This window comes from Crassostrea angulata, chromosome 6 (genome assembly GCF_025612915.1).
Source record: "Crassostrea angulata isolate pt1a10 chromosome 6, ASM2561291v2, whole genome shotgun sequence".
Classification (NCBI taxonomy): Eukaryota; Metazoa; Mollusca; class Bivalvia; order Ostreida; family Ostreidae; genus Magallana; species Magallana angulata.
In genome coordinates this window covers 59,686,728-59,712,463 of record NC_069116.1, presented here as the reverse complement: position 1 = coordinate 59,712,463, position 25,736 = coordinate 59,686,728, and the positions used below count along the sequence as shown (strand labels likewise).

General features: G+C 32.2%; 1 protein-coding gene across 2 annotated transcripts; it reads left to right on the top strand.

Moving 5' to 3' along the window:
• Positions 1–21: 21 nt before the first annotated feature.
• On the top strand, positions 22–25,736 carry LOC128188434 (ficolin-2-like). Of its 2 annotated transcripts, none has more exons than XM_052859484.1 (7): positions 22–1,185; positions 22,488–22,578; positions 23,848–23,929; positions 24,037–24,152; positions 24,464–24,560; positions 24,708–24,872; positions 25,163–25,736. In XM_052859484.1, the coding sequence occupies exons 1-7, from the start codon at positions 962–964 to the stop codon at positions 25,414–25,416; spliced, it is 1,029 nt and encodes a 342-aa protein (XP_052715444.1). In that variant the 5' UTR covers positions 22–961; the 3' UTR covers positions 25,417–25,736. The 2 variants fall into 2 exon arrangements, with proteins under 2 accessions (XP_052715444.1, XP_052715443.1); XM_052859483.1 differs by lacking the exon at positions 22–1,185 and adding an exon at positions 19,816–20,054.

Sequence of the window (25,736 nt, the reverse complement as noted above, 5' to 3'; positions counted from 1 at the left end):
TGTTGATTCTCCAAGTTCACGCGAGCACTGTAATTATCCTTGAATTTTGCGATCCTTTTTAAGCAGTAACGGTTCGCGTAAGGTGAATTAAATCTACGTTTTGAAAATTGGTTGTCTCCCCCTTTTCGATCATGAACATCCTCTTCAGTTCTTTTCTATTTGTTTCAGCCATCATTTGAAAATGTTTTAATTTTTACTCACCCGAAGGACAGACAAAAAGCACCCGTATTACATATCTTATTGTCATATTTTATTTAGAACACAGTCATTTGCATGACGTCTATTTTGAATTGAATCATACTTTTTTTTTCAAATACAATTGTTCATGGAACATTGCAAAACAATTCTGAAACTTGATATTGTTTGAAGTTTTGAATATTTCAAATAAATAAAATGGAGTTAAAATTCAATGTTAGGCACGAAGTTATGGATTGTTGATTAAACAAAAAATGTAAAAACAAATGAGCTTCGTTAAGATTAAAAGATGAGTAAACGTAGTTTGGGTGCAAATATTGATTAACAGGCCGGTTTGTATTGGTTACAGAATATGATATTTAACACCCGGAAAAAATACATCAAAACGACATTAGCATCATAATTCAGGCCTTTCCATCCGCAGGCAAAGGTAGAAGCGGCAAGGATGAGGAAAACCTCATACGACTCTTCGTCAATTGCATGACCAAATAATTAAAACCCCAAATCTTATATCAGTCTTCTGTGCGCTGGAGAGGCAAAACATATAAGTCCGTTTCGAGTTGTTTGAGAAAACAAAATTTTGTATGTGCATTCTTTTTCAGTCAGAGGACATAAAAAGTTAATTATAATGCAAAGCAATTATATTGCAAGTTAGTTGCAGCAGCAGAAACAAAAAGGTATTCGATCCTATATTTGTTTCGGGACAAGTGTAAAGTTAGTGTGTGACTTCTTTCTAAACTTTCGTCAGGGTTTCAGAACAATTTCCATGTATTTTGAGACGATCGTGATTCTGTGTTTCCTGTGGACAAGGGACTGTCTGGGTGTCGTGATTGACAGCCAGTTTTCGTTTGTTGGCTGGCAGGATCATTCCATCGTATCCCTTCTACCCACGGTGTATACACAGTCTCCAGAGGGGTCACTGTCAACGTCAATCCTTTGTGCATCAAGATGTTTTCAGACTAATCACTGCCATGTATATTATGTCTGCAGGTATGGACTCCATTAAGTCATTGTTGATTTTTTATATATACAGTTATCAGTTTTGTCTTCTATCAATTTTTTTTGGTTTTTTCCATCTGTCTGTCCTCTTGGAAACATTCATATTTGATTTTAACGTTTAAACAAAAACATTAAATCTTAGGAATTCTTGCTCACAACATCCCACCACAACTTTATGCTGGGACATCTTTCTTCGTTCTTGCTGGATTTTGTTTAATTTTTGTTTGTGTATTTTTGGTTTTTGTGTTTTTTTATTATTTAAGAAATGAACTCAATATCTATCCAAGATATACTCGTATAACCTGGGTTGGGGCAGTTTACGCTTTATAATCCGGGAAGGTTATACGAGCATAAGTAACGCAGATGTTGAGTTCATTTCTTATGATTTAATTTTCTGTACAAATTGAGTGCGTTTTACTTTTAAAAATGATATAAATCTGTTCAAAATTCAAACGTAACGTCAATCGGATTAGTACGTTATTGACGTTGGTGCATTGTGACGTGCCTTATGACATTCAAACCAGGTTATACAAATTTAACTTAATCTTTCTATCCAATCAAATGCTTTGTTACAACCAGAATTAAATTATATACTTATGTTTTTCATTCTAATGAAGGTTTCATTTCTCATTGAAAAATGAGATAGGTAAAGTTAGCTACTAGTAACTGGCTACTAGTAACTGGCTACTAGTAACTGGCTACGAGAAGTAAGAAAACCTAGCTACTAGTAACTGGCTACGAGATAAAATCAAAGTTGGCTACTCGTAACTGGCTACTAGTAACTGGCTTCGAGAAGTAAGAGAAGCTAGCTACTAGTAACTGGCTACGAGATGAAAGAAACTTGGCTTCTAGTTACTTCTTACTGTCCATGTGAGAACACATACCTAGGATTTTTTTTTGTGATCTTAAGATGTACATTGCACTATATCACTGTCAATTGTCAATATATCTCAAGTAGCTGTATATATAAATTGAAGATATATGCCAGACTTGTTAATATCAACATTATGTCAAGTCATCCACATAATATAACGACACAATTACTCAGATATCCCTCTGTATGTAGTCAGCTACTTCTGAATTTCGTTACAAATATCTTTATTTTTTGTCTGTTTTTAGCGGTTTTGTCAATATATCTCAAGTAGCTGTATATTTAAATAGAAGATATATGCCAGACATGCTAATATCAACATTCTATCAAGTCATTCACATACTATTACGACACAATTACTCAGACATCTCTATTTATGTAGTCAGCTACTTGTGCATTTCGTTACAAATATCCGTATATTTTGGCGGTTTTGTCAATATATCTTAAGTATCTGTATATTTAGATTGAAGAAATATGCCAGATATGCTATTATCAACATTCCTTCAAGCCATCCACATAATATTACGACACAATTACTCAGATATCTCTCTTTATGTAGTCAGCTATTTGTGCATTTTGTTACAAATATCTTTATTTTGTGGCGGGGTTGTCAATATATCTCAAGTAGCTGTATATTTAAATTAAAGAAATATGCCAGACATGCTATTATCAACATTTATTCAAGTCATCCACTTAATATTACGACACAATTACTCAGATATCTCTCTTTATGTAGTCAGCTACTTGTGCATTTTGTTACAAATATCTTTATTTTTTGGCGGGGTTGTCAATATATTGCAAGTAGCTGTATATTTAAACTGAAGATATATGCCAGAAATGCTATTATCAACATTCCTTCAAGTCATCCACATAATATTACGACACAATTACTCAGATATCGCTCTTTATGTGGTCAGCTACTTGCGCATTTTGTTACAAATATCCTTACATTTTGACCGTTTTGTCAATATATTGCAAGTAGCTGTATATTTAGATTGAAGATATGTGCCAGATATGCTATTATCAACATTTATTCAAGTCATCCACTTAATATTACGACACAATTACTCAGATATCTCTCTTTATGTAGTCAGCTACTTGTGCATTTTGTTACAAATATCTTTATTTTTTGGCGGGGTTGTCAATATATTGCAAGTAGCTGTATATTTGAACTGAAGAAATATGCCAGATATGCTATTATCAACATTCCTTCAAGCCATCCACATAATATTACGACACAATTACTCAGATATCTCTCTTTATGTAGTCAGCTATTTGTGCATTTTGTTACAAATATCCTTACATTTTGACCGTTTTGTCAATGTATTGCATGTAGCTGTATATATTTAGATTGAAGATATGTGCCAGATATGCTATTATCAACATTTATTCAAGTCATCCACTTAATATTACGACACAATTACTCAGATATCTCTCTTTATGTAGTCAGCTACTTGTGCATTTTGTTACAAATATCTTTATTTTTTGGCGGGGTTGTCAATATAAGTAGCTGTATATTTAGATTGAAGATATGTGCCAGATATGCTATTATCAACATTCCTTCAAGTCATCCACATAATTTTACGACACAATTCCTAAGATATCGCTCTTTAAGTGGTCAGCTACTTGTGCATTTTGTTACAAATATCCTTATATTTTGACGGTTTTGTCAATATATTGCAAGTAGCTGTATATTTAAACTGAAGATATATGCCAGACATTGTATTATCAACATTGCTTCAAGTCATCCACATAATATAACGACACAATAACTCAGATATTTCCCTTTATGTGGTCAGCTACTTGTGCATTTTGTTACAAATATCTTTATTTTTTGGCGGTTTTGTCAATATATCTCAAGTAGCTGTATATAGAATGCTGATATATACAAGTCATATTCATTTTAATATTATTTTAGGATATTGACATGATATTACGACATAATTACTTATATATCTTTCTCAATCTCATCAGCTACAAGTGCATTTTGTTATAAAAACATCCATTTTCAACAGTTTAGTTGATAAACCTCAAGTAGCTGTGTAAAAAAATGAAGATATCTACTAGTGTGGTTGATTTAAACATTCTATAAGGTCACCAACATGATATTATGACACAATTACTTAGATATCCTTTTAAATCTCATCAGCTTTTAAAACATTTTGTTAAAAATATATTTATTTTTTTTTAGGATTTTGTCAACATTTTTCAAGTAGCTTTATGTATAGACTGCTCATATTAACCAGTCTTGCTTATTTCAACATTAGGTCATCCACATGATATTACGGCACAACTACTCAGATATCACTCATAATCTCGTCAGCTACTACTGCATTTCTTTACAAATATCTTCATTTTTAACACTTTCCATGTTACTCAACTTTCTGTACATAAAGATTGAAGATTAAAGATATCTAGTTTTTAATTTAAATATTGAAGAACAAACAAAAAAAATTAAAATCATAAAGATTGTAAAAATCTTATCTGTAAGGGGATGGGGGAGGGGGGGGGGGCAAAATTTACTTATAATTTAAATTTCACTGGTTATTTTCTTTCATTCACTTCATCTTTTTACGTGCACACGAAAAACGTATGGGGAGAAATAAAGATATTTGTAACAAAATGCACAAGTAGCTGACTACATAAAAAGAGATATCTGAGTACCTGTGTCGTGATATTATGTGGATGACTTGAAGGAATGTTAATTTAGCAAGTATGGCATATATCTTCAATTTAAATATACAGCTACTTGAGATATATTGACAAAACCGCCAAAAAATGAGGATATTCGTAACAAAATGCACAAGTAGCGGACTACATCAAGAGAAATATCTGAGATAATATGTCGTAATATTATGTGGATGACTTGAAGAAATGTTGATAATAGCACGTCTGGCATATATCGTCCATTTAAATATACAGCTACTTGAGATATATTGACAAAACCGCCAAAAAAATGATATTTGTAACAAAATGCACAAGTAGCTGACTATATAAAGAGAGATATCTGAGTAACTGTGTCGTAATATTATTTGGATGACTTGAAGGAATGATGATAATAGCATGTCTGGCATATATCTTTAATCTATATGTACAGCTACTTGAGATATATAGACAAAACAGACAAAAAATAAAGATATTTGTAACGAAATGCACAAGTAGCTGACTACATTAAGAGCGATATCTGAGAAATTGTGTCGTAATATTATGTGGATGACGTGAAGGAATGTTGATAATAGCATGCCTGTCATATATCTTCTATTTAAATATACATCTACTTGAGATATATTGACAACCCCGCAAAAAAATAAAGATATTTGTAACGAAATGCACAAGTAGCTGACTACATCAAGAGAGATATCTGAGTAATTGTGTCGTAATATTATGTGGATGACTTGACAGAATGTTGGTATTAGCATGTCTGGCATATATCTACAATCTATATGTACAGCTACTTGAGATATATAGACAAACAGACAAAAAATAAAGATATTTGTAACGAAATGCACAAGTAGCTGACTACATAAAGAGAGATATCTGAGTAATTGTGCCGTAATATTATGAGAATGATTTGACAGAATGTTGATATTAGCATGTCTGGCATATATCTTCAATCTATATATTCAGCTACTAAAGATATATTCATAAAACCGCCAAAAGATAATGATATTTGTAACAAAATGCACAAGTAGCTTACTATATAAAGAGATATATCTGAGTAATTGTATCGTAATATTATGTGGATGACTTGACAGAATGTTGGTATTAGCATGTCTGGCATATATCTTCAATATATATGTACAGCTACTTGAGATATATAGACAAAACAGCAAAAAGATAAAGATGTTTGTAACAAAATGCACAAGTAGCTGACTACATAAAGAGAGATATCTGAGTAATTGTATTGTAATATTATGTGGATGACTTGACAGAATGTTGATATTAGCATTCCGGCATATATCTTCAATCTATATATTCAGCTACTTGAGATATAAAGACAAAACAGACAAAAAATAAAGATATTTGTAACAAAATGCACAAGTAGCTGACTACAAAAAGAGAGATGTCTGAGTAATTGTGCCGTAATATTATGTGGATGACTTGACAGAATGTTGATATCAGCATGTCTGGCATATATCTTTAATCTATATGTACAGCTACTTGAGATATATAGACAAAACAGACAAAAAATAAAGATATTTATAACGAAATGCACAAGTAGCTGACTACATAAAGAGAGATATCTGAGTAATTGTGTCGTAATATTATGTGGATGACTTGACAGAATGTTGATATTAGCATGTCTGGCATATATCTTCAGTCTATATATACAGCTACTTGAGATATATTTACAAAACAAACAAAAAATAAAGATATTTGTAACGAAATGCACAAGTAGCTGACTACATAAAGAGAGATATCTGAGTAATTGTGTCGCAATATTATGTGGATGACTTGACAGAATGTTGATATCAGCATGTCTGGCATATATCTTCAATCATTATATTCAGCTACTTGAGATATAGAGACAAAAAAGACAAAAAATAGATATTTATAACGAAATGCACAAGTAGCTGACTACATAAAGAGAGATATCTGAGTAATTGTGTTGTAATATTATGTGGATGACTTGACAGAATGTTGATATTAGCATGTCTGGCATATATCTTCAATCTATATGTACAGCTACTTGAGATATATAGACAAAACAGACAAAAAATAAAGATATTTATAACGAAATGCACAAGTAGCTGACTACATAAAGAGAGATATCTGAGTAATTGTATCGTAATATTTTGTGGATGACTTGACAGAATGTTGGTATTAGCGTGTCTGGCATATGTCTTCAATATATATGTACAGCTACTTGAGATTTATAGACAAAACAGCAAAAAGATAAAGATATTTGTAACAAAATGCACAAGTAGCTGACTACATAAAGAGAGATATCTGAGTAATTGTGTTGTAATATTATGTGGATGACTTGACAGAATGTTGATATTAGCATTCCGGCATATATCTTCAATCTATATATTCAGCTACTTGAGATATATAGACAAAACAGACAAAAAATAAAGATATTTGTAACAAAATGCACAAGTAGCTGACTACATAAAGAGAGATATCAAAGTAATTGTGCCGTAATATTATGTGGATGACTTGACAGAATATTGATATCAGCATGTCTGGCATATATCTTTAATTTATATGTACAGCTACTTGAGATATATAGACAAAAAACAGACAAAAAACAAAGATATTTATAACGAAATGCACAAGTAGCTGACTACATAAAGAGAGATATCTGAGTAATTGTGTCGTAATATTTTGAGAATGAGTTGACAGAATGTTGATATTAGCATGTCTGGCATATATCTTCAATCTATATATTCAGCTACTAAAGATATATTCATAAAACCGCCAAAAAATAATGATATTTGGTACAAAATGCACAAGTAGCTTACTATATAAAGAGAAATATCTGAGTAATTGTATCGTAATATTATGTGGATGACTTGACAGAATGTTGATATTAGCATGTCTGGCATATATCTTCAATCTATATATTCAGCTACTAAAGATATATTCATAAAACCGCCAAAAAATAATGATATTTGTAACGAAATGCACAAGTAGCTGACTACATAAAGAGTGATATCTGATTAATTGTGTTGTAATATTATGTGGATGACTTGACAAAATGTTGATATTAGCATTCCGGCATATATCTTCAATCTATATGTACAGCTACTTGAGATATATAGACAAAACAGACAAAAAATAAAGATATTGATAACGAAATGCACAAGTAGCTGACTACATAAAGAGAGATATCTGAGTAATTGTGTCGTAAATTATGTGGATGACTTGACAGAATGTTGATATTAGCATGTCTGGCATATATCTTCAGTCTATATATACAGCTACTTGAGATATATTTACAAAACCGCCAAAAAATGAGGATATTCGTAACAAAATGCACAAGTAGCGGACTACATCAAGAGAAATATCTGAGATAATATGTCGTAATATTATGTGGATGACTTGAAGAAATGTTGATAATAGCACGTCTGGCATATATCGTCCATTTAAATATACAGCTACTTGAGATATATTGACAAAACCGCCAAAAAAATGATATTTGTAACAAAATGCACAAGTAGCTGACTATATAAAGAGAGATATCTGAGTAACTGTGTCGTAATATTATTTGGATGACTTGAAGGAATGATGATAATAGCATGTCTGGCATATATCTTTAATCTATATGTACAGCTACTTGAGATATATAGACAAAACAGACAAAAAATAAAGATATTTGTAACGAAATGCACAAGTAGCTGACTACATTAAGAGCGATATCTGAGAAATTGTGTCGTAATATTATGTGGATGACGTGAAGGAATGTTGATAATAGCATGCCTGTCATATATCTTCTATTTAAATATACATCTACTTGAGATATATTGACAACCCCGCAAAAAAATAAAGATATTTGTAACGAAATGCACAAGTAGCTGACTACATCAAGAGAGATATCTGAGTAATTGTGTCGTAATATTATGTGGATGACTTGACAGAATGTTGGTATTAGCATGTCTGGCATATATCTACAATCTATATGTACAGCTACTTGAGATATATAGACAAACAGACAAAAAATAAAGATATTTGTAACGAAATGCACAAGTAGCTGACTACATAAAGAGAGATATCTGAGTAATTGTGCCGTAATATTATGAGAATGATTTGACAGAATGTTGATATTAGCATGTCTGGCATATATCTTCAATCTATATATTCAGCTACTAAAGATATATTCATAAAACCGCCAAAAGATAATGATATTTGTAACAAAATGCACAAGTAGCTTACTATATAAAGAGATATATCTGAGTAATTGTATCGTAATATTATGTGGATGACTTGACAGAATGTTGGTATTAGCATGTCTGGCATATATCTTCAATATATATGTACAGCTACTTGAGATATATAGACAAAACAGCAAAAAGATAAAGATGTTTGTAACAAAATGCACAAGTAGCTGACTACATAAAGAGAGATATCTGAGTAATTGTGTTGTAATATTATGTGGATGACTTGACAGAATGTTGATATTAGCATTCCGGCATATATCTTCAATCTATATATTCAGCTACTTGAGATATAAAGACAAAACAGACAAAAAATAAAGATATTTGTAACAAAATGCACAAGTAGCTGACTACAAAAAGAGAGATGTCTGAGTAATTGTGCCGTAATATTATGTGGATGACTTGACAGAATGTTGATATCAGCATGTCTGGCATATATCTTTAATCTATATGTACAGCTACTTGAGATATATAGACAAAACAGACAAAAAATAAAGATATTTATAACGAAATGCACAAGTAGCTGACTACATAAAGAGAGATATCTGAGTAATTGTGTCGTAAATTATGTGGATGACTTGACAGAATGTTGATATTAGCATGTCTGGCATATATCTTCAGTCTATATATACAGCTACTTGAGATATATTTACAAAACAAACAAAAAATAAAGATATTTGTAACGAAATGCTTAAGTAGCTGACTACATAAAGAGAGATATCTGAGTAATTGTGTCGCAATATTATGTGGATGACTTGACAGAATGTTGATATTAGAGTATATATATCTTCAATCTATATATTCAGCTACATGAGATATATAGACAAAAAAGACAAAAAATAAAGATATTTATAACGAAATGCACAAGTAGCTGACTACATAAAGAGAGATATCTGAGTAATTGTGTTGTAATATTATGTGGATGACTTGACAGAATGTTGATATTAGCATGTCTGGCATATATCTTCAGTCTATATGTACAGCTACTTGAGATATATTCACAAAACAGACAAAAAATAAAGATATTTGTAACGAAATGCACAAGTAGCTGACTACATAAAGAGAGATATCTGAGTAATTGTGCCGTAATATTATATGTGGATGCCTTGACAGAATGTTGATATCAAGCATGTCTGGCATATATCTTTAATCTATATGTACAGCTACTTGAGATATATAGAAAAAACAGACAAAAATAAAGATATTTATAACGGAATGTAGAAGTAGCTGACTACATTAAGAGAGATATCTGAGTAATTGTGTCGTATTATTATGTGGATGACTTGACAGAATGTTGATATTAGCATGTCTGGCATATATCTTCAGTCTATATATACAGCTACTTGAGATATATTTACAAAACAAACAAAAAATAAAGATATTTGTAACGAAATGCTTAAGTAGCTTACTATATAAAGAGAGATATCTGAGTAATTGTATCGTAATATTTTGTGGATGACTTGACAGAATGTTGGTATTAGCGTGTCTGGCATATGTCTTCAATATATATGTACAGCTACTTGAGATTTATAGACAAAACAGCAAAAAGATAAAGATATTTGTAACAAAATGCACAAGTAGCTGACTACATAAAGAGAGATATCTGAGTAATTGTGTTGTAATATTATGTGGATGACTTGACAGAATGTTGATATTAGCATTCCGGCATATATCTTCAATCTATATATTCAGCTACTTGAGATATATAGACAAAACAGACAAAAAATAAAGATATTTGTAACAAAATGCACAAGTAGCTGACTACATAAAGAGAGATATCAAAGTAATTGTGCCGTAATATTATGTGGATGACTTGACAGAATATTGATATCAGCATGTCTGGCATATATCTTTAATCTATATGTACAGCTATTTGAGATATATAGACAAAACAGACAAAAAATAAAGATAATTGTAACGAAATGCTCAAGTAGCTGACTACATAAAGAGAGATATATAAGTAATTGTGCCGTAATATTATGTGGATGACTTGACAGAATGTTGATATCAGCATGTCTGGCATATATCTTTAATTTATATGTACAGCTACTTGAGATATATAGACAAAAAACAGACAAAAAACAAAGATATTTATAACGAAATGCACAAGTAGCTGACTACATAAAGAGAGATATCTGAGTAATTGTGTCGTAATATTATGTGGATGACTTGACAGAATGTTGATATTAGCATGTCTGGCATATATCTTCAGTCTATATATACAGCTACTTGAGATATATTTACAAAACAAACAAAAAATAAAGATATTTGTAACGAATTGCACAAGTAGCTGACTACATTAAGAGAGATATCTGAGTAATTGTGTCGCAATATTCTGTGGATGACTTGACAGAATGTTGATATTAGCATGTCTGGCATATATCTTCAATCTATATGTACAGCTACTTGAGATATATAGACAAAAAAGACAAAAAATAAAGATATTTATAACGAAATGCACAAGTAGCTGACTACATAAAGAGAGATATCTGAGTAATTGTGTCGCAATATTATGTGGATGACTTGACAGAATGTTGATATTAGCATTAATCTCGTAGCCAGTTACTAGTAACTAGCTTTTCTCAGTTCTCGTAGCCAGTTACTAGTAGCCAGTTACTAGTAGCTAACTTTACCTATCTTGAAAAATGTGATATATTAATTGAAAAAGATTAAACACAAATTAACCATTACCAACCTAATTTAAAATTCGACCGTCTGTCTGTAAAATCGTGTCCGGTCCTTATCTTTTTATGGAGAAACATTATTATAATTTGGAAGTTCGTACTTCAAACAAAGTTTGCTTATGACCTGAGGCTGTGTCATTGATTTCGATCCAGAGTCAGTTTGGAAAGTTCAAAGTCACTATAAGAAAAATAGTGCATCCATTATTTACCAATAGAGAAATATATGTACTTGAGATATTCTCTCAGAGCAGCGGCCGGGGGGGGGGAGGGGGCATCATTTGTGAGCTTGCTCACAGCTTATTCAATTTAGGTGCTGTTTTCCACTTATTTCTATTATAAACCTGAACTCACTTTATGGCCCATTATGGTCATGAGATAAACAAACTTAAATGTACCATATATCAGAAAGCTAATGGTAAAGTTTGGATAATACAGGCTAAACTACCCCACCCTATTTTCACTCTTCCCATTTAAAGAGGACCTGGCCCTTCATTTGAACAAATTGAAAACCATAAGGATGCGTTGTGCCAAGTTTGATTGGAATTGGTCCATTGGTTCTTGAGAAGATAATGAACATGTAAAAAGTTGGAAGTTAAAAGATAACGACAACAACAACGACCTCTCTCTCTCTCTCTCTCTCTCTCTCTCTCTCTCTCTCTCTCTCTCTCTCTCTCTCTTAACTGTGGATATCTATAAATCTTTATATTAGATATTCACTTTATCATATGTCATTTGCCAGCGGTATATCATAAAACGACTTTAGCAACAGAATTTAAAAAACCCAAAAGAATCAAAGCGCATAAACGAAATTGATCATTACAAACGCAATAGGCAAATTAACACGAAGTTTAAGTAATCTGCTGCAGTGTTGATTTTAAGTTTTTCGTGCTGTGATTCCTATTAAATGATGTGGCCCCAGAAGAGTTTGGAAATTTTATGTAAGAATATATATTAAATTGTTTTAACCTTCTCTAGGTAACTTAAATGCTACTATATGTGATTATTAATTATGCAAGCATTCTAGCTGATATAGTGAATATTCTAAATTGTGACTTTTAAGCTGAGACCCCAAGAAGATATTCAAAGTATAATTATATAGGAAAAAGTATAGTTTAGAATTTGGTTTAAACCATGACCCCTACCCCCTAAAACTTATTATGGGTCTTGGGAGAGTTTCAAAAATCAGTATAGGAATGTTTCCCGGGTATATGAGTAAAATTCTTTTTAAAATATTCTTAATTAGAGCTGCAAATTTACAAATTACAATATTACTTTGTATTTAATCATGCCAATTCTTCATTGTTGTTACAACAACCTTTGAAACAACTCAGGCTTTGATATTTGTATTTGATTTTATAAAGCTGCTTTGTATATAGTTATCAGCTTTGATTAGAGTTATGGCCGAAGTTACTCAGGTAAGCAATGTGGCCCTGTGCCTCTTCATAAATTTCTTAGAAAGGTCTATACAGTATAAAACGATTATAGCGAACACGCTTATAAAGAATTGACGCTAACAACGAAGTGATTTTCATTCCCGGTGACTATATTACATGTTGTAAACTTGATGGATATAACGAAGTACGCTTTTGACGAAGCAAAATCGCCTGTACCCGACGCTTCGTTATAACCGTGTTTTACTGTATATGATATTGGCCTAAAATGGTTCCCTAAAATGAACATCGTCGTTTTACTGTAATTCTTTGTTTTCTTTGTACATATATAAATGTGATATTTTTACATAATGTTCATTTTGATTCAAGTGCCCACAAGTTAGAAATATGACATCGTAAAGACAACCTTTTCCCGCCATTTTTGCATTTTTAGCATAAAACAGCCTGTTTTCTAGCAGTTTTTCTTTCAGAAAACATAGAGCGCATGTTTGAACAAACAAAATATTTTAATCAGAGATGTATCAAGCCAAGACTAAGAAGTGACACAATTTTTTTCCTTGTTCAAACATGCACTCTGTATTTCCCATTCGTAAAGGGTTAGAAAAATGTCAATTTTTGATCGATTCTGATTGAATTATAGAAATAGCGTCACTTCTGACGTCATATACTGCCAGTGAGTGCAAATAAATCAAATAAATAGGTGAAAAATATATTCTCTATCAACTCTTCTAAAAAAACATAACATTTTATTGTACCCGAAACACTTTAAAAAATGGCGAATTATGGGGGCCAAATTTAACTCATATCATATACAGTTCTTTCAAACAACTTTTGTTGTGAACTAACAACATATTTTTAAAACTCTTCTAGAAATTATCATGGTGGGTTTTTTAACCACAGAAGTGATTTTGTGTCATGACAGGGACTCATTTGTTTTTCTGCTCTGAAGTTATTAAATACGGCATAACTGTTTGTTTCTAATAATGTATTTTTGATATTGCACTGATCAATGCTAACAATTAATATTCGATCAAAGGTCGTGCATCTGTTTCAATCAGAAGAGGTCGGATTCTCATGATTGTCTGTTGGGTTTTTTTTTTTTTTGCTTTTTTTTTAATTTTAGGGGGCGGGAGTTTTGAGGATTTTTTAAGAAATTGTCTTTCATAAACGTGGATCATACAAACTGAGCTTACCGAATGAATACATATTAACAAAAGATAGATTACAAAAGAATCCCTAACGGAGGTTCATGGCAATACACGAAGTTAAAGTTGTTTTTAGTGATAGTAAAATAAATTTGATTTAGAATATTGCATTATTATATTGAAGAATCGAATAGAGATGTGCGCCATTTGTCTATTTGCGTTGTCTTTTATATTGCTACTGTCTAGTATTAAAGGCAAAATAAGGTTTCTGCTGAACGCGTTAATATTTCAATATGAGTAAAGCCTATTGTATCACTTCCCTCCCCGTTTTTTTATTTCATTGATACACTTACTAGTTACATTGCATAGATGAGATGAAATTAACCGCTTAGCTGTTGTCATTTTGTTTGCGTCTATTGGTTTCCAAACTCGACAGGTATTTTTTCTATCAAAAGATTTTTCTATTTAAAGTTTGGAAAGTAAAATTATTTTATTGTTTTAATATACTCATCCAAGAACTACGATACGGGGAGTAGGATATACCATCGAACCCTCGGAAAATCGGCACCTGTATAATGACAGCAATTTTGATCTTCTGAAATTGATTATTGATTTGGAAAATATATAACATACTTTGAGTGAGATGCCTTTCTCATTCACCTGAACCAAAGCTGAATAATATTATACGCCACATAAAATGTAAAAATGAGTCGGTTAGTGATATCTTGGACTCCAAATACCAATATTTTCTCTGTCAACATTTCCTTTACATCATAAATTATATTTGGTGCATAATTATTTGAAGTTCATGATAAGAAACCCTACTATTTAAATTGATTAAATTTCCTAATTGCAACTACGAAGTAAAGAATTTTTGACCGATTAAAACTTACATGGGATATACGAAGTCTAAAATGTATATTTCATTGAAAGTTTTTTTTTTATCTTAAATTAACAAAATTACTCTTTTATAATGGTCATCAAATATTTCCAGACTCACTAATCAGTTTTGAATAAATGTTGTGGTTTGTTTAATTATGTTTCTGTAACGTGGAGAGTTGATGACTTCAGTAAATGGAACTCGTGGACAGAGAAAATGCTGGCAGTAGAACTGGAGTCTCAAACCCTAACTGGCCCTGTTTATGTTCAAAGAACTTCACATTTGCGTGTTTTATGATTCCTGAAAATAGTAACAAATTACATTTCAAAAGAATACCAGAGATAACGTGTTGTTCCCTTGTACACGGAATCGATTTCGTGACATGACAGACATATGTTAATCTGTGTTGCAATTATTGAATCCGGCGTGACAATAGTCTGCATTAACAAAAGGAGTTCTGACTGTGCAATATTTGATGTTTATTTTGCTATGATTTCAATGCTTCTTGTGTATTTGTTTTTGTTGTTCGATTTTTCGGTCTGTCTTTATCACAAATTTATCATCTATGCAAATTTATCATATATGCAAATTTATCTTATATGCATGCAGACTTTGCGAACCAAAATTTCCGTTTACCATTGTATGAACGCAGAAAATTTTTGATTATCATTTTTCAATGGTGTTCGATAAACGGTAACGCCAACCTTTCCCGAAAAGAGGAAAAACGATTGACTGTGTTCACCCACTAAAACGTGTTCCAATACACAGACTCCTGTAATATTTACACTTATATGCATGTTAAAGACAATTCTCAATAAGATGGACAAGTGCAAGTTTGAAGTTAATGAATAAATTGATAATAGCAAGTAAATTAATTCTAATGTTTCATTTTCAATGAGAACTCCTTTTCCATACTCATCTTTATTCTTACCCACTTTTTCCTAAAAATTTAAAAATGTATACATATTTGAAGAGCCATCAACAAAATTGTAATAAAGCACGCAGTCTTTCCTTATCAATAAATTTAGCGTTAAGTTTCTGTCTTTTACAAACATACAGTGCCCCCCCCCCCCTCTACGAGAGTGACTGTATGTGCGATACGCGGTTGTAAGTTTGAAACAACTTTCACAAATTTACTTTGTTATGTGTGTGTTTTGTTTGACAAAAGCCATTGTAAGCTTGATTATAAATAATTTGTAAATCTTTAACTGCGAGAGTACTTTAGTCTCTTGTATGTGAATTTACGTTTTTCAATATAAATTATAACGGTTTATAGTTTGTAGAGATACCGGACTACGACGTCCGTGATCGGTAGTGGTTGTACTTGAGAGGTTATGGTGTTTGTCCACTCGGACACGTTGGTTCTCCCCGAATACTCCGGTTTCCTCCCAATGTTATACACTGAATGGACTGTTAGAAGTTTACATTCTAGTGGGTACATACATTCAAAGGTTTTGAAATATCTTCTTTAATTCGGGAACGATGGACGATGCCTTTTGCAATGCAATTGCTTAATGACAGGCGTAAAACTTTTGACCCAAAGAAATTCTACCACCTTTTGAAATCGATTGCATTGTTTGCACTGGCAGCGTCTCCTGATGAAAGGAAGGTTGCTTGTTGTAAAATTTACTGTTTGCCAGGACCTTATATTTTGCTAAGGGATAATTTCCGGACACAACATTCAGTATCAAAGATGGATGCACCCACGGATCCCGAGGATTGCCATGTGCACCCCCTGATTAAAACTTACATATATTCATTATATACAGTTTCATTATATACAGTTTCATACCGTGGAGGTAATAAACTCGACGTTGAAATCAAGAGTCCCGGGGTCGCTACCGCCTTGAGGAAATCTTATGTTACGGTTTTGTTTTTGTGTTTTGGTTTATATGTTTTTTTAATTATTATCAGTTTTTTAATTTACAGATACTCTGAAAAGATTTGAACAAAACAAAAGTATAATTATTGTTCATCCATGAAGAAATAGTCTACAAGTTTTCTGTTAATTTATCTCATGTACTTACTCTAAAACTGCATCGATCTCGTAAAATTTGTCCTTTAAAATACTGTGTAAAAGAAAAATAATGATTTATTCGGTTCTGTCATGCCGACAAGTATAGCTTTTAGAGAAAACAAATGATTTTAATAATTTAGAGGATTTTAGATGCACTGGAATTCACTAGTAACTGACAAATATAATATAGTTGCAATTAGAACAATTCTAGAAAATGAAGCTTTCACCACAACAATACAACAAAAGAAACCACAACGAAAGGAATCCAACAGGAGGAAAACAGTACTGAAGGCTTCAATTGTACCACAAATCACACAGCTTTACTTTCCTTTACATAAAAACATAACATAATTTTAATATAAAAAAAAAAAAATTAAATCGTTTTTCTGCCCATGGGTTACAAAATACACTATGTTAATGGAAATAAAACCAAGGTTACAGGTAGGGAGAATTAAAAATAATATATCAAACAGAATTAATATACTAGTAATTTGTAGAGCCGGATAGAAAAGCGTCTTCAGTCTTCCGCTCAGTAGATTAAGATAGAGGCTGGACTAGATGTAAAGCATTGCATTACGTGGTTATGAGGGACTGGATATCTTAACAAATAAATCAATAGAAAAAAACCAACTCAGGGAAACATACTCCTGAGTTTGATCAAAATTAATATTGGACAAGACCAAAGAATTAATCCCATTTGGAGATTATCTGTTATAATTCTAGAAATAGGACTTATAACGCATTCTCAAGCAATTTTTGCTCATTAGCATAGTATACTAGTAAATCAATTACTTTTTTCTATTTTGAAGGTTATTTTAGTTCTGATTATATCAATATTTCAGAAACAAGAAGACAAAAGATTCAGTCATGTATATTTACCAAAATAATTAAAATTCTTTTTTTTTCACCAAAAAGGTTGCAATGAGAAGAAGAAAACAATTCGAATATATTGTAAAACAATATTATGTTTTTTCATGTAAATTCAAAGCTACCCAAAGATGAACATTTAAGCTTTAGAAACCTATGTGGATTAAAGTAGCATAGAACACTGTGCCGGATATTTATGCCAGTGTCAAGGTGGCATTTTTGCACCGATCGAAGCTGCATCTATCGAAAAATTTAAATATGCCATATTATAGACCATTGCTTATAGAGTTCACAACCAATTTTGTTATCATTGTATCTCACCTGTCAGGTGAGATATTTACCTTTAAAAATAAATTCTTACAGGAAAATAATTTTTCCCATAGGAAAAAAATGTCACTTTAAGAAGTTTGAAATTTTCTATCGAAATACAAGAGCTTTCTGAAGAAATTTCAATTCTGATAGGTTTTGATAAAATCCGATAGGAAATCTTTATTTCCTATAGGGAAACTACCTGTCTGAATCAAATTCCTACAAGAAATATCATTATCCTATAAGAAATATATATATATATATATATATATATATAATATATATATATATATATATATATATATATATATATATATAACAAGCACAAACTTGGAATTCACTTTTGTTGGAGCTCCACCAACCGCCCCGACTGAGGCTTGAACTCACGACCTCTGGAACCCATTCTCCTAGCAGTGAGCGGCCACCGCGCTCCCCACTCGGCTCTCTAGGCAAGACAAAAAATCTTGCTTTCGATAACGAACGGAACCTAGCCCGCTGGCCGCGCACTACACAGTCGCTTGAGATACAGGTGGAATACAGTTAAACGACAATCTGAGAGGATCGGAACGATACACATTGCATAGATACAAACATATATAACAAGCACAAACATTGCAATAACTCTCAAATTGACATATACCTGCCCATAGTGAATGATAAAGATATATATAAAGCACAGAGAAATTATATATATATATATATATATATATATATATATATATATATATCTTACAGGAATTATCATTTTCCTTTTGGATATTATTTTTAAAGGTAAAAATCTCACCTGTCGGGAAAAACAAACTAAAAACAGAAGTGGTTTTATACTCTTTAGACAATAGTCTATCATTATGTATATATGGATTTTTCCGAAACTGCATCTTCCAAAAATGCCACCTTGGCACTGGCATAGTTATCCGGAACAGTGTTACATGTATAGATTAAATTCAAAGTTAGAACAGTACAGTCATGAGAAAATATTCAATGCAATTCTAATGTTTAAACGATTGAAGTTTGAATACTAGTGTGTAAGTTACTTTGAACGGGTGTTCCAAAAAGCTTTTCTAGTCAACTGAACTGTTTCCATTCTGAAGTCTGTATGAATGCTAATCATTATAATTATCAAGATTATTCTACCGGTTTATTCTTAAAAAAGCGACAAAATTATGTAATTAAATTTAAAACAAGTGTTCAATCACATATCTCCTTCACATCAGGACTTTTTGTAAACAAATACTGTATGGCTCTGTTATTAGTTTCACTGAAGTATCCTTTGTTAAAAAAAAACTTTAAACCATTTCCTGTACAGTAAATGATAAGGTTTTTTGCACACAAATTATTGATGTTAATTGGGTTTTGCTGTTCAGCCATAGGGAACACAAATATCCATTGTGAATAAATTCAATATTGATCGTTAACGTTCTACTGATTTTAAAATCAAAGGATTTTTTAATAATTGAGTTTAGTTCTGGGGTAACATTAATCACGTGAGACGTTATAGTTTCCATACAGTAGATATAAGTCGTGATCTCACCTTATATTCTGACTATTTATAAAAAAACACCTGGACTAAAGCAAAACGATGTATTTAGATGGTATGATTAGTGTTTTTGCTGTGTCTTGTTGTCTTCTATGCAGTGTTGTCTTAGGGGACACAGTGCTCGGGGGTGTATTTTTATTTTACGGGTGGCAAGACAATGTGATCGTGTCCTCTGCGCCAGGAGTTGTCGTTCTTGGTGGAACTGGTTTCGGGAAAATATCTCCTTTCTGTGCTATCAACTGTATTCAAATAAAGCCATGTCACGCTTACTACATCTGCAGGTATTTGTCATAACAATTGTCCTTAGAAAAAAAAAGATATGTGTTTACTATAAATTTTATCTTGATCGGAATATAAGAAGAAATATTTTGGCATATGAATGTTGATCATGTGTTTCTAGAAAAAAACAGCTGATCAAGCATCGTGAATTATTAGATCAAACTGTATGAAAATACATCATACTCAAATATCCTTGCAGTTTTAAAAATGTTTATATTGAACAACATTTAATAATTTTATAATCCTTATTGACTTGAAGTAACAAATATAAAAAGCCCAAGTTTTTGGGGGTGTTTTACTAATGCGCTTTGTGCAACGCTGTTGGATATCAAAATAGTAAATGGAAAAGGTATATATGTATAAATATTGTTTATTTCGACAGAAAATGTAAGTCTTTATATGGGAGTGTCTCAACCTCTTTTAGAATCTATTTTGTTTCTCAAATACAAATCATCATTTGAAATAACCATATCTTGAAACTTAAGGCTTAGATTAAAATTGCGTTTGATTGTACACCTTGTTGATTTTACGGTACTTGTTACATTATTCTGTTTAAAAAAAGATATACGTAATCAATGTAGGTTTTTGATCTTGTTTTTTTGTTTTGTTGTTTTTTATTTGGTGGTTGTTTTGAAGGGTGTGTGTGATTTTGTTGTTTGTTTTGTTCTGTTAACTAATCTTCAATGTTATTGTTTTAAACCAGCAGCCTGTCAATTGTCATCTTTCAGAAGAAGAAAAATTTTTTGGTTTTTGTTTTTTGATTTTTGTTTTGGCCTATTTGTCAGAACCTAAACTCCGTGTTGTTAACTATCATGTCATCATAAAGAAGGAATAAGAAAAATATTACAATTTAAAGAAAAATAAACATTAAAAATCATCCCCACTGATCAATTACTTGTTGGATACTTTATATATACACTGTATGTAGCTATCATTTTATGCTTCAAAATAATTTTTAATTTAGATTGGTAAACAATTTGCCTTTCGCAAACATCAATAGACTAGCTAGACAAGCATCTCGCCTAAAAAAACCGGAAATTGGAAGTTGAAGTCTGTCATCCATGTCATTTTACCAGTTCTATCAACGTTTGGTGAATAGCTTAAATTAACTTTTGAATTCTGATTCACCAACTTAGTTCACCTGAAACAAATGGCCGAAATGAGTCTTTCTGATGACCTGAAGTCCATCGCATGGATAGACTAAGATTGTTTGTACAACCGTATGTCTGTCCGTTTGGTCGTCTGTTAATTTTTCACTTTTTACTTATTTTTACTTATTTGTCTTTATACCAATCAAATTAGGCACAACGCGATCATTTGTAAATGGAAATTTAAATCAAAGGACCGAACTCTTTTCAAAGAGGGAATAACTTTTTTTATTGTGAAAAGAAACATCTCAAGAAGTCCCGGTAACAGAAATGCTGATATAATTTACATCAGATCGTTTATGTACAGTGTATAATATTTCAAAATTGTTCAAAACATGCATAAGAAACCTCCTATCAGCAATACTAATATTTTCAACAAAGCGTCTACATTTATGTTCTGTGTTTATTCTACATTGTCCAAAACATGAGACTCGTACCAAAACCGGGAGCAAAAACCCTTTAAAATTCATGTAGGAATACCAGTATACAAATAATTGTTCAAACTGTGATTGCCGGACAAAAATCCAGGAGGTTTCAAAGCTCAGCATTGGCATTTAATGGGGAAGTATTTAAAATGTTCTTCTTAAGAATAACTATCATAGAAATGATATATACAACAAGGATTCTTTGTGTATTATAGATTTTGAATTGTTCAAACCGTGACTCCGGGCCAATTCTGGGCCCCCAAGAAAGGTTTAAAGTTAAACATATGAATACATGTATATAGAAAAAAATATAGTGTAGTTTCTATGTTGTTCAAACTTTGATCCTTAAACAAATTCTGGGGTCCAAGGAGATGACACTTCAACATAGAAATCTTGAGAATTCATGATTTTATTTTTATTTTTTTTAAATTTTACATGCAATAATTATATTTTCCTTTTTATTTCTTTGTCTATTTTAATTTTACCCTTTGTTTGGTTCACATAAAAAGAGCGTCTAGATTGTGTTAGTATAAATTTATACATATCAGTATTGAAAGACATCAAATCTATCAATCCTACTTTATTTCCTTTATAAAGAGATTTGACAGCATGCAACTTAACTATAAATATAAACAAAGCAAGCATGCCGGAGTCATGGCTTTTAAATACGGTACACATGAAAATGAAATTTGTAAATGGGCTGTTGATTTTACCAAAGAACACAAAAAAACCTGTTTAATTCGCTGTTTTGATCATAGTTGAAACTGCTGCATTCATTTAAGAATCATGGGTTTGTTTTTTCTGACTATCTCTTGGTAATGATAACTTTGGTAAAGATAACTTTCAAAGCTTTTTCGTTCAGGTTCAACGACCAAGAAATCTGTGTGTTGTCTCTTCTGTATGACCAAAACACCGCTCAAAATGGGTCGCTGAAATGCAAGGCCTACAAATTTGTAAGTACGGTTCGGTATCTATTGATTCGAAATATTTGTAATGTAAAATGAAAAAAAATAAATGAAAGATAAAAAAAAAATATAAGGGTCACGATTTTGGTCAAAAAAATTTTTTTTCGATTTTAATGTTAACAATGCTTTAGTAAGGTATTTTTAATAGGCAACCAAAAGAGTGTCATTTGATGAGTTATAAGCGAGTTACAGAGCTTACAATTTTTTGCTATGTAAACAAAGCGTTTGTTTACATTTCGAATGTTGAAGTGAAAATTTCAGTTCTAGACCTTAAATAAATGTGTTAATCGTTAGGAACTGTTTATTTATGCTTTAAATGAATAATAAGATAGACAAACCAGCTTTAAAAAGATTTGTTACTGGTATATTGAACCTATGTAAACAAAAACAGGGCATGAGCCTTGTTTACCTGATGAAGAATTGTGATCCCTGTTTTTTGCTTAAAACTCAACGACTGGCACCCAAATTTCATTTGATCATTAGAAATGCATTCCTAAAGCATTGCAAATAATAAAAACAGAAAAATAAAATTTGACCAAAATCGTGACCATGCCCCTTTAAGTTCAACTTCAGAAAAAAACACCATTCGTTTACCTTGAACTAGTATGAATTGGCTTAGATATATGCATTATACTTTTCTTCTATATTTATGAATCAAAACATATCAATAGTTCAACGTTACGTACAGGCAAGTGGCCTTCTACAGATCGTTATAGCGCCACCATTGGCGCCAATTTTGGACAACTTTTTAGAAGCGACGACCGACAAGATATTTAGGTTTACATACTTGTAATCATTTGCACTTCTTTATCTCTATGTATCTTACAGACACTCGCATTTCACATGTAACAGTATATATTGAAAGAATAGCTTGAACAATTCCAACATTGATCTTCTTGTTAATTGAACTAAATTCTCTGTAATATAAATCCATGTAACCCTGACTCGGTCAGAGATCTGAATTTATTTTAAAACTACACGTGTTCGATTAGACCGAGAAAAAAAATGTACAATTGGTTTTTTTAACAAAACTTTCAATTCAAATGGTCAAAAGGGCATGACCAATTTCATAACATTTGATTATTTAGCTACGGTTCTGTTTTAAGACCATAGGTAGATTTTGTCCCGAAGAATGAGAATGGTGATATGATTAAATTCGCTCCGTTGATTGTGTATGACTAAGGTTTCCCCTGTTAAGACCGTACTCTTTCTAAGTCTGCATGGTTATCTACTGTCTGTATTGGTCTGTCTGTTCAGAGAGGCGACTGTGACAGTGACGCAGTATCCAATAGATACAGCGGCGCATGTGTGAAATGTTCGCCAGACTGCATACACAAGGGTAAAATTAAATCTAAATTTTAAATGTGCTTATCATTTTACACTAAATCTTAGATTGCTCTCAATTGTCAGACTTAGTATGATAGGACTTTCTCTGTTCTCGATCAGATTGTGATGACGTAAGAATTACACATGGAAACGTCACGGGACATTACCCTCTGTCACTAGGCGGCAGCACCGTACCTGTAAGGTGTGATATGGACACGGATGATGGCGGATGGATGGTAAGATAGAAAGCGACCTATTTATTAACAATCTCCTTTTGAATTAAATTATGACTATGGTGAAAAGTCTAACACTGAATAATAAAAAAAAAATCACATTGATTTTTTAATAAGCAACTTACAAAGCTTAGAACGGTTGCTGATATTATTTGCTATTGTAGTAATATCACATCAAATATCATTTACCATTATAAAGTAGGTCACTGAAAGACACATACATTCATCCAATTTTATGGATTTATGTATTCTCTGATAGTTAATTCTGTTCAAATGGATTACGGTTTTGTCACAGATTCCTTTTCTTTCTTTAGGTGATGCAGCGCAGATTGGATGGCGCCGTTGATTTTTTCAGAGGTTGGAGCGACTATAAGACAGGGTTTGGTAACCCCACGGGAGAATACTGGCTAGGTAAGAAAATACGACATTATGTCTCTCTTATTATAATTTATATAATGTTATCGTTACACAAAATCCACACGAATTTCGAAATTTTTGAATTCCTTGAATTTGTTAACATACGATAGATAGTTATTCTAAGGCTTTTTAATCCAACAGGGCTGGACAATGTCCATGACATTACGACTGGTGGAGACTATGTCCTCCGGATTGACATGGAATACTCCTCCCAGCAGTATTATGTTAAATACTCAGACTTCAACATCCAGTCCGAGGGTGACAATTATCGAATGAGCTTCTCCACCTTTTTGGGGGGTAACACAGGTGAGTTGTCATCAAGATACTATAGATTTAGTAAATATTTTAGGATAATGGGGGAGGCCGGGGGGGGGGGGGGGGGTTAAAATTACATATGATGAGTTTGATGAGGATAGAGTGTTGTACTTATAAGGTACGAGGTATTTATATATACCATGTTTATGGTCTCAGACTTAACCTTGGGCCTGACTTTGCCAATAAAAAAACTTGACTTCAATTAGAATAAACTTGACCATACAACGATACCCTGATTCTTGCTGGTATCACATATCATCTCCATGTTTTTACCTATACAGGCGATAGTTTGTCATGGCACAATGGGAAGGCTTTTACGACCTATGATCGGGACAATGACGAGAACGTCAATAACTACGACAGCCCGAACTGCGCCATCGCTTTCTATGGAGCCTGGTGGTATTCAAGCTGCCACAACTCAAACCTGAACGGGAATTACCAGAATACTTCATTTGGCAAAGGCATCAACTGGAATTACGTCACCGGCTACTACCAGTCACTGACCAAGGTGGAGATGAAACTGAGGCGGTCGTGAAATCTACCTTTGATTGACGTGACCAATGTGTAATGGATATAACTATCGGGATGATGTGTAGACGTTACACAAATTTGATATTCTGAAAAGAATATAAATATTTATTTTGTTTTCCATTATTGACCATTCACTTGTGATCTTGTTCATCATTTTTTACCCGAAAGTTGAGGAAATGACGGCGTATTGAATAGGTCTACTTAACTTACAGCTTATAATTCATAGTTTCCTTGTATATAGTAGAACATAGTGAATTATTTCATTGTCATTTTATAAATCAGCACTCGCTTAGTTTTAATATAGATAAAGTAAGTACGAGTATG